The 13,743-nt window shown below is 41.9% G+C and overlaps 2 protein-coding genes across 2 annotated transcripts; one reads left to right on the top strand and one right to left on the bottom strand.

Annotated features, from left to right (window-relative positions):
* Positions 1–6,235: 6,235 nt before the first annotated feature.
* Positions 6,236–11,257, bottom strand: LOC105559923 (ATP-dependent RNA helicase SUV3 homolog, mitochondrial). The gene is made up of 14 exons (XM_012008577.1): positions 11,037–11,257; positions 10,611–10,846; positions 9,849–10,071; positions 9,182–9,350; positions 8,975–9,086; positions 8,772–8,902; positions 8,378–8,691; positions 8,112–8,253; positions 7,866–8,024; positions 7,606–7,785; positions 7,295–7,443; positions 7,098–7,219; positions 6,799–6,852; positions 6,236–6,708 (listed from the first exon to the last, which is right to left on the bottom strand). Exons 1-14 carry the CDS (start codon positions 11,087–11,089, stop codon positions 6,575–6,577), a joined length of 2,178 nt encoding a protein of 725 aa, XP_011863967.1. The 5' UTR covers positions 11,090–11,257; the 3' UTR covers positions 6,236–6,574.
* A 418-nt stretch (positions 11,258–11,675) lies between these two features.
* Positions 11,676–13,723, top strand: LOC105559921. The gene is made up of 4 exons (XM_012008576.1): positions 11,676–11,896; positions 12,004–12,475; positions 12,567–12,744; positions 12,952–13,723. The coding sequence occupies exons 2-4, from the start codon at positions 12,264–12,266 to the stop codon at positions 13,213–13,215; spliced, it is 654 nt and encodes a 217-aa protein (XP_011863966.1). The 5' UTR covers positions 11,676–11,896; positions 12,004–12,263; the 3' UTR covers positions 13,216–13,723.
* The last annotated feature ends 20 nt before the right edge of the window (positions 13,724–13,743 follow it).

Genomic DNA, 13,743 nt, shown 5'->3' with positions numbered 1-13,743 from the left:
ATGTATTGTAGACCACGCATAATATCAAATACGCGGGATTAACCCTTTGCGCTTCGAATTATGTTTCATCTATTTTCATCTATTGGTTTGGACTTGAAACAATGTCGCGCGAGACCCGACAAGGAAGCTCCTGAGGGATAAAAACTGACGTCGAGTCACCCTCGACGTAGCTGAGTGCAAAGGGTCAACCAATCGCGCGTATACGCAATAAATTAATTTAATTCCTATCACTGTACTTTCTATCTCACCCCTTACGAAAAGAAGTAACGAAACAATTACTCGGAAGTCACTGTATATCAGTAGCTGAATCATTAGAAATTATTCATGTACAGTAATTTTCTAGAAATTACTTGGTTGCCTTTTTCGTAAGAGGCTCGCGGTCACCCCAGTGAGAAATGATACGTCGATCGATGTCAAAACGATGTCGGATCGACATCGATACCGTCAAATTGACGTCGATTCGACATCGTTTCGACATCAATCGACGAATCATTTCTCACTGGGACGAGAGCTCTCTTAGTTGTAGCGGAAAGTGCAAGCAGGTAAAGATCTTAATGCAGGTACAGTCTTTACGGCTGAATTTCTCTCAGCGTCCATTTAATCTCCCTTTTCCTCCAACAAACGTGTAGGGGGGGGGGGGGGAGAAGGAATGAAGAAATATACAAAAGTTCTTCTAAAGGAGCACGTTTCGTGGAGTGAAAAGTACGTAAAAATATTGAAATTAAAATAGCGCACAAAAACGGCGCACCGATTCGGTCGCTTTCTAAACGTTTTAATCACTTCTATCGTTCTTGGACGATCTGACTATAATTCTTTACGCCAGTGACGTCAAGCTCCCGTAATAAATGTATCGAAAATTCACCTTAAGATAGTCTTAATCTGCTGCAAATCAATCCACACAAAGCCGCATTAAATTGTATTTTAATTTGTCGCATACTTGGAGAAGCAGCAGCAGCAGCAGCCGCAGCGTTTCCGGTGCGCCACGTAGAAACGGAACTGACACGGGCCTCGCGTGAAATTAGGCTGACAGGCTGCGGAACAACGCTGTCGCGAAATCTCGGTACTTGGATACGCACGAGCCGCGCGCACTCGCCAACATTCGACACTGCCACGAAATGAAATCAAACTTTTCCGTGATCGCGAGATCTCGACCGAGCCTATCCAGCAGTGCTACTGAGCTACCCAGCGGCCCTTCTAGGGACACGTACTCACGAAAGCTACGCTACCGCACATACAACGGTTCTCTCATCAGTACGGGAATTCTCTAACTTGCAATCGATCATTTTCGGTATCGGTAACTTGCGACAACCAATGGCGAGGACGATCTTCGAAAGAGACGCAGATTTTTCACTGATTGTTCCTAGTTAACGTTATCGAAAAATCTCGATAGCAATTGTTAGAGAATTCCCGTACTGATGCGTTGCGTGCGTGAATTTAAATCTCTCATTATTCCGTGAAACTTCTTGACTATTCATGCGGTAGGGCCGGTTTCGGGTCCCCCAAAAAGGCGCAGGCCTTGAAATGTTCCCCGCCGGGAATAATTCTACAAAAGGTATTCTCTTATTTTCGAATAGAGGAGTTTGTTGCGCCCTAATGAAAATAAGAAATTTTGTTTCTCTACGCGCGCTTGTATCGCAGAACTGTTTAAGTGTGCGTTACGTTTGCCTCTTTCAGGTTTCAATTAAACTAAGTCTGCAAGTCCTTCGTTGAAACCGCGAGTCCGACTTGGAGTTAAAATAAGGCGCGCGCGATTGGGATTGAATTTCGTCAATCTCGCACATACGCGAGAATATATTCGTAAAGAAGAGTAACCCACCCGAATTTTCACAAATGAAAGAAATCAAATCATTTCGTTTATCACCTCATCTTACGCAGTCATCGGAGTGGCCATTATTGACCACTTACCTCGTCGTATCCAGGTCTTCTTTCGTTGGGCCAGATTGGACATACCTTTCGTTGCTCCTGGCCATACAGTCCGGTCATTTCGACCAGAAGGAAGGAAACTCCTTCCATAGTCAATTTATTGCCGTCACCAGAGAGAAACTTGAAAGCGGCCACGCCGGCGTCTCTTTCTTGGTACCGTTTCGGGTGGCCGTTTTGCGCGCTCTCGCGCCCATTTTCACTTTTGGAACTATTTCGTCGCGCATTGTCGGACTCTGCCGATAAACTTTCTTGGTGCATGTCTGTGCTACGCATTCTAACATCTGATTTGTAAAATTTACACTGTCTACACGAGAAAAGTTGACGTAAATATCGTGCGGATAATTTGTGGTAATGTAATTTTGAATTTCACAGCACAATCGTGAAAACTAGGCATAGCGTGAACAACGAAGCGGTGACTTTATCGGCAGTGTCGGAAGATGCGTAGCACAATAGTTCCAAAAGTAGAAATGGGCGTAGAGGCGCGCAAAACACTCTCTTGAAACGGTATCAAGTAAAACGCCCGTACGGGAATTCTGTAACTTGCTATCGAGATTTTTCGATAACGTTAACTAGGAACAACCAATGAAAATCTGCGTCTTTTTCGAAAATCGTCCTCGCCATTGGCTGTCGCTAGTTAACGATACCGAAAAGCATCGATTGCAAGTTACAGAATTCCCGTACCGGTTTCAAGTAAAACGCCCCGCTCTCAGATTTCTCTCGGCCGTTACCGACAAATATTACGTACGGTTCGAACTGTATGCGAGCGTCGATCGTATCGAAATGCACGAGAAGTTAATTAAAGAAGAAAATTACTTAAACATTTTCTGTATGAAACTAATCAAATATATTTTCACTTCCGTTATTTGTGCGAGAATAGATGACTGTCTCCTCGCGACGCAATTTTTTAATTCAAAATTCAAGTATAATCTGTACGTATATAGAAAGAAACAATTTACTTTGCGTTATATTTATTGTAATTACACTCCGCGATAAATTTATAATATGGATGAAACTAAACGATTAATAATTTCTCGGCAATATTTTGAAACACTGATCGCGAAAACCGACCGCGAAAATACGCAGATGCGTGCAACTACACCCTCAGAAAGAATTTCTGTTATCGAGACACAAATATTCTTGACCCATTTATATGTATATTTCTCATAACTCATTTAGTATAGAATTTTTATTTTATTAGTATAGAAATTTTAAATAGAAATTTTTATTAGTATAGAAATTATTTTATTAGTATTTTATTAGTATAGAAATCATTGGTATAAAAATAAGATAGTATCAAAATAAAATCAACAATTCTTATTCTCCTCTATCGAATTAAAAAAGATTAACTTGCTATGCTGAGCCAAGAGTATAAATGTAAGTTTATATGTTCTCGCGTTTAGAAGAAATTTTCCCTCCATCTTTCAATGCACGAAGCACCACGATATTCGACAAAAGACGATACACGCTATCATTTTATTCTAGATTTTACAATTTTTCAATTAAAATATTCCTTCCTCTATAATAAATATCATTGGCGCTATATCAATTCTATTTTATGATACGTTCATAAAATTGGATCCAGAAATTTTTTCTGTGGGTGTACGCATGTATTCATGCGAGACGCATCTTGAAAGTGTATCGCGAGATACACACACAGAGTAAATGACGTGAGACCGAGAGAAAAGAAACTTTTCGTACGACAGATAGATCGACAATTAAATAATCTCAAATAATGTATAAAAATAATATCAAGTTTCAGCGTTCGCGACAAAATATTAAAGTCTCAAGTCATATTACTTTATACATATATAAATTTGTCAATGAAAAATGGATAGGCTGCAAGATATAAGCTCGACGAATACATTCATAATATTCGTCACATTTTGCGTGAAAATGTGTTATGTGCTGTAATGGAGCACTCAACCCCCCCCCCCACAGTAAAAATCGCGACCATACCCTTTCGATAGATAAAATATATTAAAGTAAATGTGCAATTATGTTACAATCTATCCATTTTAAGGCAACGGATCTACGAGATGTAGATCCGTTGCCCAATAAAAAAGGTTCTGAAGGCAACGGATCTACGAGATGTAGATCCGTTGCCCGATAAAAAAAGGTTCTGAAAAAAACTCACCATCCGATGCGCAGCAGCGGAGTCGGCTACGTTCGTTCTGTAACAAACAAATACAGAAATGATTAAAGTAACGTTCGAGGAAATTGCCGCTGTAACCCAGACAGCACACGTGTCTAAAAGGCGCCATAAAGATATCTTTAAGACACCTTTTAGACGTACATGTCTAAAACCCAGATAACATGCTTGTCTAAAAGACATCTTCAAGACTTCTTTAAAACGTCTTTAAGATATCTTTTAGACGCGTTTGTCTAAAAGATATCTAAAAGACGTGTTAAAGACATCTTAAAGATGTCTTTTAGACATGCATGTTATCTGGGAAGATAACTTAATGACGTCTTAAAGATGTCTTTTAGACATGCGTGCTGTCTGGGAAGATACAAGCAATTCTTATGCGTGTTAAACGTTTTATTTGCCTTCACAAGAACAAACTTGTATAAAACTTTTAATTATTTCCCGTTCTCTCGTTATTACTTCGAAATTACAGAATTACGACATGACACAATTCAAAAATGAACAGGAAAAAAGCACCAAATAAAAAAACACTTACGCTAAAGTTGCTCCGCCGGCGGCGCCGGATGCCTGTCCTAGGCAGCTGCTTCTCCATTTCCGGCTTGTCATCTGGCACACTCGCGAAAACACACATATCGTTCGCGCGATTTTACACTCCCGTTTAAAAGCCCATGCGAGGGTATTCTGTTCCGTCAATTTCGCCTCCACTTCGAGTCGACGAGTATTGAACTTCAAAACTGTCAAATCTCTGAAGTGTGGCCATCGACAGGAACGGACGTTCACCGAATACTTTTTCCTCGAATGGGCTTTGAAAAGTCTTTCGTTCGATTAAATGCAAACGGCACTCCCGAACGCGACGAAAACGAAAACTTCATTTTATCCGCGCACTCTTGTACGAGAGAGAGTATTTCTTGGCACTTTTCGTTGTCACTTTACCTTGCGCTTTTGATCCGAAAGCGACAAATGTTCACGTTGAACCGGCGAAACTTTTAGGCTGGGTCTACATTGGATGTCGTAAGTCGTGTCGGAAGAAATTGACCAATCACAGTTCATTATTCTCCTTACGGTCGAAGAATAATGAACTGTGATTGGTCAATTTCTTCCGACTTACGACATCCAATGTAGACCCAGCTTTAAGGCGCGACGCGAGACAGCTTCACCGGAGCTCGATTGTTAATAGAAATCAACGGTATTGATAAACGCGATTGATAAGCGTTAACATAATATCTCTCGTACGAGACGATCGAGATTCCCGTGGGGAAATAAACGCGTCACGACGAGCGACGCGGAGACGCGCGAGACACACCCGCCTCGCTTGACTGAGCCGCACGAAATGATCAACTGTTTTTCGCCGAGGTGTTTTTCACCGCGCTACGTCATTTCGTGGAATTCGGCGCTCGGCTCTCGACCGAGTTGTTTACGGCGCTCGGCAAAACAAGGTCACGCCGCCGTACGTTCATTCACGCGGCGGCAATTGAACGAGTCAGTTATGCCCGCGCCGTACCGCGTGTCGTATTATTCTTCCTTGATACGCGTTCGCGACAAGTTCGGAAAGAAATCGCGATCGCTGAAACACGCGACTTGCCGTCGACACTCGGTTAACCGGCAAGCCAAATATCTCGAGCAATTCACACGTTAAATGTACACATCCAAGAATCAAAGAGATCACTTGTTGCGATAATTGCTTCTTTAAACGATGCTCCAACACATTTCGTATCATCGCATTGACAGTCTCTCGTCGCTTCGAGTATAATTTGTTAGCTGTTCCTTCGTTGAAAGCGCGAAATAATACACCAAACTATTGAATACCATCGCGATACGTTCAATTGAAAAATTGAATATCAATTAATCTTGTCCGCGTCTAATTATATAATTGTAATACTTGCTCGACGATAGTTTAAGTTTGACATTTATACATCGATTACTGCGGATTAAAATTAATACCAATTTACAATTAACACCGAGTGCAAATAGTAATTTCGTGCGATCGTATATCTCGTGTGTTTCCTTAATTTCCTATCGCGTGTGATTTAATAGTGAAGTGTTATACAAAGTGCTACGAAGTTTCATCAAACATTCCACGGGGTTTGGTCAACCACGAAACGTAAGTACCTACACATTTTATATGAGCTCGCTTACGAGAGATTAAACGTGAACGATTCCTCTTTATATTTCGTAAAAAATTAATTTATTTATTACATATGAGTACGCGCGAATTAAATCGTACATCGTAAGTTTGTCGGCAAGTTTCGAAGAAAACAAAATTTAATGAACTTCTGATTATTTCGTTGACTGAATTGATTGAATATTGAATTCAATGAACATTTTTTGCTCTTCACGAGTTCACGCTACGTAATATCGCTACTATTTACGCTGTCAATACTCTCTTATTACATTATTATTCGTATTGTGTCGGCTTAATTGTGCCATTCTTTAATTCACAGTTACGTTGTTATACAATAAAAGAATTGCTTTCAATTTTAATACATTTCGCTATACACAGTTGCATTATTTCTTGTTCTTTGACTTAATCCACTCGGATTGCAATTGGCGTAACATCTGTGGTGTCAAGAGTCCCTCCGCTATTAATCGTTCAGTCAATTTGCCTTTACCCACGCTACGTTTGCCAGTTCCCTTAAAATCTGGAAAAAGAAGGTTCCGTATAATTTAACGCTCAAGCATCGCGAATGTATAACTAGATTGTTTTTTTTTTATACACAGCAAGACTTTACCTCTGTAAAAGTTTTGCTTCTGCGTCTGCAACTCGAAACTATCGGCCTCTCCACCTAAATAATGGAAAAAGGACTCGTAAGTTAAGCGCTTCGCACTAGTATAAAATTATAAAACGTTTTGCAAAACGAAGGCGTCTTCGATGTATTGGATTTACAAAAAAAATTATAAAAATCTTAATAAAATATAAAACGGAATTACACGCATACGCACGTGTATTTTTCTATTAGAATAATAGAAATTAGAACAGCGAGAGATCACAAATTATATAAATATTACGTTTCAAAAGAATCACATTTACCTGAATCCGAATTCAACAACAGATTTGTTAATCGAACTATTCCTGCCTCGATGAGTGCATCAAGTTCCTTCTGTATGTCGCGGACCATTTCGGCATCCGGGAACAGGTCCATGAAACGGTAGCTACAGAATATAAGATAATAAAATGTGTACGAGAACGTGCCGAAAACACGCACGATTGAAATAGTCTCATTATACCTTAGCCACAGGTAAAGATCCAATACATCGAAGACGCCTTCGAGATGGATGAGATCGATAATAGTTCTTGGCATTTGGAAAGGCCATCCGATATGTTGGCATAACCAGTTGAATGTTATCGCGTCGTTTTTACTGTATTGACGTGCGAACTGGAAAAGAAAACGTACATTTTTGTATATCACAGAAAGTACGGAGCGTGGAAATAGAATAAAAATTTTACATTCGGAAAATAGAGAATTTGTGTTAAGCCAGGAGTTGCTTCCTCGTAATGGTGCTTTAATCAACTTTACGAATAATACTGTAACACTTGCCTTTAGGAACATGGTACACACATATGGCGATTTCCGATTGATCGGCGCGCAACAGAATACGTATCTCGCACGGAGCGGCAGTAAAACGTGCTGTATCATGTCGGCTAGGAACTTAAAGTCGTCTATGTTGCACATGAAATAAAGAGAATCGTCGACTGTGCACAGAGACACAAAAATATCCTAAAATGAGCGAGGCGTTATGAGCGGCGTCATTTGCGACAAGTTAATTAATGTCACTCCCGTTTCCACGGGAGACTCACCATAAGATTCGACAGCGTCGCGTTCGGCAAATGATAAGCGTACAACTCAATCTGATCCGCCGTTGGATGGAGACCAGCCTGCGTTATCGTCTCCGGCGTTTGACTCAACAAATTTTTCAAAGTCGGCAGATCCTCCCGTTTAAACGCCGTTACGTAACCCTGCGACGGAAAAGTGTATTTTAATATCTTTCCACCGCGTTGTCTTCTTTCGTGACGTTATTAGAGATAAAACCGGATTATGCTTACTGTGTCCCAAACCGTGCCATAACGTCCAGCACGACCTGCTATTTGCAGAGCCGCCGAGACAGATATAACATCCATTTCCTTTTCGCCTTTTTCGTTGGACGTTGGCTGAATCAACGAATAAAATATAATCCTCCGGATATGCCTGTAACAACACGTGGCTCGTTTAAAGGAGCGCGCTTTCAATAATACGCATCCGTGATCACTTGAAGCTTAAAAGTATCAACGTACAGCCTCAGATTTAACGCATACGTGTGCGTGGTACTTACAAATTCAGGCCCATTCCGATGGCATTGGTCGCCACCAAGATCTTACAAGAATTGTTGGGATCGTTAAATTTCGCAGCTTGCGCCAGCTTGGTGCCTGGTGGTAAACTGCCATATATCACAGCCACTTCTTTTCCTCTGCTCTCGAGGGAACGCGACACAGTATATATATCGTTTTTGTTAAAACAAACTATGCAATCTCCCGGCATGACGTTATTCAACGTTTCGACGGCTCGATTTTCAATCTCCAGTTCCGTTAACCGCTTATACCTGCGAACTTCCACGTCTTCGCCCGTCGAAACGCATATGGCTTTTACCTGTGCATACATATAGCTTTCGATCAATAGACGTCAGTTAGTGGTATATAATTCGTACGATGTAGAAATGGAAAGCGTACTAATTCTATAGCAGCGGCTTCGCCGCATAAATGTATCTCGTCCGCCGAAATTCCCAGAAGGGCCCTCGTCCACGCCCAGCCTCTGCTAAGATCGCGCATTAACTGAATCTCGTCAATTACAGCTACTTCGTCTGCAACGAATTACGATCGCATTGACAATTCGTTTGTGCTAATGTTGAAGACGCCAGACCACCAACACTTACAATGGTTTTGTAGATTCACCATTTCTACGGAACAGGATAAATGATCCGCTGCGTTATTGTACCCCTTGACATTCTTTCGTTCTTCTCCAGTTAACAAATCACATGGTGTTCCCTGAAAATTAATATTATCTATATTATTATAAATATGTCATTGTACCTTTGCGTTATCTTCGGCGGGTGTAACCGAAGCGAATATGTGATACCAACCCTATCGTTGCATTTATGAAATACTTCCGCAACCAGTAACTTTAGCGGCGCGCAATACACCCCACTTTTTGCGGTAATAAATCTCTCGAGAGCGTGATAAGTCTTCCCGCTGTTCGTTGGTCCAGCGTGAAAAACTATTGTCCTATTTTTTGATCTCGCTAGAGGATACCTAAAGAGCATCAGTAGTCAAGTTTTATCACTCTGTGAAAGTTCTATGTTATTCTTATACATTTCTGATATATTAAAACAAGTAATCGTACAATAAGATAGTAACCTTAGTAGCACAATATAATGGCGCAATATTGGGAAATAACGTAAATCTAGTGTTGCCAATATTGGCCCAACATTGTAAGATGAACGCCTTCTCTTACGTAGCCAATATGTCTATTTAGCAATATTGGTTTAATATTGTATCAATATTAGACCAATATTCTTATTACATTGTTAAATATTGGCCAATGCACTTGCAACATAAATCTAATATTATATAATTATTATCGTGCAACACTTGCATTTATTCCACAGCCAATATTGGCTTTACGTTGGACAATATCGGCCAATGCATTTTCAATGTAACCAACATTGGGCCGATGTTTCGCCAATGCACCGCGCTACTAGGGAAGTCCTGATAACTTCGGTATCATACGAATATCAAACATTTCCTCACCAGGTAGCGGGGCTTCGTAGGTCGCTGATCTTTTTGAGATCGTCCAAGCAATCGATATGCGGAAATATTTGTTTGGCATGCTTTAGGAAATACGGAAAGATATCGCTGACATTTCCGGCGCCTTGCAATATGTCGCTCAGGACGACATAGAGATCCACCGGCAACGGCTCCGTTCCCATACAGTACTGCTTGAAGTTTGTGAAAGCTTGGTTCTGGAGGTAGCCTGAAATCAACGGCCGCGATCAGAAGCCACGATCGGCGCAAGCAATGCGTCTACAACGCGCGGAGTAATCCTGGGGTAAAGAGTAGGAGTAAGAAACTAAATTTCTTACTCTCCTACTTTTAGCTTTCGTGCTTACTCTTGGCGAATAAGAACGCCATCGTTTTGAAAGTTACGCTTGCATTTTAGCTTCCTTGCACCGCAAGCCAAAGGTTGCGGTTCTCTCTTAGGGCCCGAGCAGAATGGCTGTCTTGTATTCTTAAATCACAAGACAGTCATTATGCGTTACTTCAAGGCCCGGTCTACAATGAGTTGTTATTCGTTAAACAGAAGTCGGAACAGTATGTCGATCCTTTTCCTTTCTAGGTGGAGGAGAAAGGTCCGTCATATAGTTCTGACTTCTGACTAGCGACTCTAAGACCAAGATTTAAAACATAAAACATTGTCTTAAGAGTACAAGCCATTCTGCTTCTCGCGCCAGGCTTACTCCACGCATTGTAGACGACGCGTAACAGTTAAGTTACACTCGGTTCTCTACGCACTATCCAATCCGGACTTCTGAGCCAGCTCCTTGATCTCGGTCTTCTGCGAGAAGGCGTTGAGTACCTTGAGCAGATCCGTCTTGCGCAACGAGGAGCCCGTCAGCTCGGCGCCGACGTTTATGTCATCCGGATTCGGCTTGATGGGCACAGGGTGGAACAGAGATTCCGGCAGGCTCGTGCTGCTGTCCCTTCTCTTGCCTCTGCACGGCTGGACGTAAGTCGCGCCGAGCGCCGACCTGGGCGACAAGAGATGAAATAAGAGGTTCGCAGTAGCGACATTCTCGGTGCAGCTTGCCGTTGCGCCGCGCAACTGATTGGAAAGCTGGTTTAGGAAGGAGATGAGGGAGAGAACACACGTTCGAAGCATAGGTATACCTCGCGAGGTTTATAAATGTCTAACAACATATACTTTGGAGCTACACGTACCTGCGTGCCAATGTCACCGCCGATACGGCGCACCTTCGTACCAGCTGCTCCATCGTGGCGACACTTAACTAATATCGTTCCTCGAGCGTGCACGAAAAAGTCCCGCTGTCAAAACATCGCAGGGAGCCTCCTGCCAGGAGATCGGGGCACAAACTCGCGCGGAGGCCAGCACACGTTGCGTCACGCACGTGGGATCCGCGCCGACAGTCTCTCGCTGCGGTCCCGCCCCGGCTACGCGCATGCGCGGGTCAATCGTCACGTCGCGCCAAGTTTCAACGGTGAACCTCCGACGCGCTCGCGATGCAAAACTTGACGCAAAAGCTGAAACTCCGAGACTTGTGATTTTCGAAAGCTGAGCCCGCAAGCGACGAAAGGAACGATGCGCCGTCTTTCGTGACAACGCAATGTGTAAGCGACGCTGCGTAAAGACACGCGACGAGTATATCGATAATCCTATCGGGAAGACGCGCGGTGTCTCGCGGTAGAAATGGCGAAGGCCTCACCTCTGGCATGTGTCTTGACGCAGTTTGCACCGCCCGCAAATTTCCCGAGTTGGAATGCGCCGCGCGCGACGAGAGCCCGACGGGGTCGGAGATTCAGCGGCGCCTTGGCACCTCGCTGGCGCAGCTTCTCCTCGACCGCAGTCATCGGGAAGCGGTGAAACTGCAGTTGGACCCGACGCCCCGTGCCAAACTGACGCGGCAATCATCATGTTGCGCCTCACGGGACGGTGAATTGAAGGCGGACGCGACGGAAACTTGGGCGAGAAGGCAGGAAACTCTTAGATCCTTCCTGCATAGCGATATTCTAGGTAGTAGAGGAAAGTCCCCTATTATGCGATAGATTCCTAATCTGAGATAGTGAGTTTCTGCCGATAGATTATGAAAGGCACAAAAAATTGATATTTTTGACACTTTTCTTGGGCAAAGGCGATAATATGTCGATATTTTATAAACGCTCGGCTCAGCGCTGGGCGAAGGCGAGCTGGAGATATTTCAGGCGGAGATCGAAGCGGCGACGGAGAGGAAACTGAGGGATGAGTTTACAGAGGAATATCGTGTGCTCGAAGCTGAAAAGAGATTCGTCGTTAGACGCAACGCGGAGGAAATTCACGCCAAGTACGAAGAGTACTTGAAATCCGCTCAGGAGGAGTTGGAGAAGAAGTTGCGGGTGAACGCAAAACATAATTGACTTAATAAAAGAGATGATAATTTATGGAAAATTGTGATGCGACAGGTCGAAGTTTCGGTCACGGATGAGAAATGCGAGAAAGAATTGCGGAAAGCCGTCGTAAAAGCGGGAACAGATGCAACCCACGACGTGCTAAGAAAGATACGGCCTCAAATAGACTTGGTCGTTACGTCCCTCTACAATGAGCTCGAACAAACTCATCGCGCGCAGAGAGAAAAAATGATTGTTGAGTTCAATGAGATCGTGAGGTATCTGGATACTGTAAAAAATGTAACAAATTTTAACACACTCGATGTTCGTATACGTAAAATGAATTGAATTTGGCTTTGATCCACGAAGGAAACAGCAGCTCAAACAGGATGCAAGAATCCGAGAGATCGAGAGGGTGAAGATGGAAGAGTTGCGTGTCCAACGTCACGAATTCGAGATACGAAATGTAGCAAATATCATTTGCATTGTTTGCATGGAACGATTGCGTGGCAGTTTGCAACTGCAGGCGACACACGAACATTTTCAAGTAAATATTACATTTATTTCGAACGAAATTTTAAAATATCTGTACCTATCTTATCTTTCTTTTCAAAATGATTAGATAACATGTCGGATGAAAGTTGAAACCTACAACTCTCTTTCATTCGTTGTCTCACTTTACGATAAATACATTTGTTATAAAGTGCTATTTAAAAACATTAACATGAAAAAATGACATATTTGAAACATACAGGAAAAAATCAAGTCCTTGCACGAACTTGTTGCTAAGCAAGAAGAAACTGTGAATGTAATGGAAGCGAGGATTACAAAATATCGCAATGAGAATAAAGCGCTTAAAGAAAAGATCGATGCTCTTAGTGAGGAATTTCAAAAATTTATAAATTTTGCATTTAACACTTTACCGGAGCACGCCGATTTTTTATTGCCATTAGATCTGCTTTCTATAAATAGCACGAACAAAGAGGACAAGCAAGAAAAGAAGCGACAAATAAATTAAGAAAACAATGTGAAATTTATTGCAATAAAAAATTATATATAGTAAGATAAGGGAAGAATCAATCATAATAATCAGAATCAAAAGATGCCACTCGAAAGTTTTCCCAGTTATTCTGCAGTAACAAATACACGTATATAATTTTACACCTTATATTTCTAGCGGTGTGGATTATAACAAATAAAAATATCACGCTATTAATCCACGAGAAATAAATCTCTGGTACATTCTATGAATCAGCATTTTAGACGCGAATACATGAAAAGAAATTAGTTTTCATTTATTTACACATTTTACGTAAGTGCAAGAGAAAAATTGTAAGTACAAAGAAATGATTTCGTGCTCTTGATGAGAATAGGAACTACGAGAGTTTGTGTAGAAAATTTTGCCAGATTCTATTGTAGTTAAAAAAAATTAGTAAGCAAAAAGGCAGTTCGTGTCAAATATGATACGAACTGTTATAACAGCGTCGACACAATATGTTTGTAGAAATAACAAAATCTGCTGACATACATCTGCTTATCTTTCTGA

The sequence above is a fragment of the Vollenhovia emeryi genome, unplaced genomic scaffold (assembly GCF_000949405.1).
Source record: "Vollenhovia emeryi isolate VEMERY1.0 unplaced genomic scaffold, V.emery_V1.0 DF939249.1, whole genome shotgun sequence".
Classification (NCBI taxonomy): domain Eukaryota; kingdom Metazoa; phylum Arthropoda; class Insecta; order Hymenoptera; family Formicidae; genus Vollenhovia; species Vollenhovia emeryi.
This window is presented reverse-complemented; position numbering and strand designations above follow the sequence as displayed.

Excerpts from the sequence above, each read along its gene's own strand:
- LOC105559923 (XM_012008577.1), bottom strand. The coding sequence starts at position 11,089 with ATGGAGCAGCTGGTACGAAGGTGCGCCGTATCGGCGGTGACATTGGCA. Across the intron at positions 8,903-8,974 it reads GGTGAATCTACAAAACCATT|ACGAAGTAGCTGTAATTGAC; the intron begins GTAAGTGTTGGT and ends AATTCGTTGCAG. Across the intron at positions 7,444-7,605 it reads TGTGTACCATGTTCCTAAAG|TTCGCACGTCAATACAGTAA; the intron begins GCAAGTGTTACA and ends TTTCTTTTCCAG.
- LOC105559921 (XM_012008576.1), top strand. The coding sequence starts at position 12,264 with ATGCGACAGGTCGAAGTTTCGGTCACGGATGAGAAATGCGAGAAAGAA. Across the intron at positions 12,476-12,566 it reads GAGTTCAATGAGATCGTGAG|GAAACAGCAGCTCAAACAGG; the intron begins GTATCTGGATAC and ends TGATCCACGAAG. Across the intron at positions 12,745-12,951 it reads CGACACACGAACATTTTCAA|GAAAAAATCAAGTCCTTGCA; the intron begins GTAAATATTACA and ends TGAAACATACAG.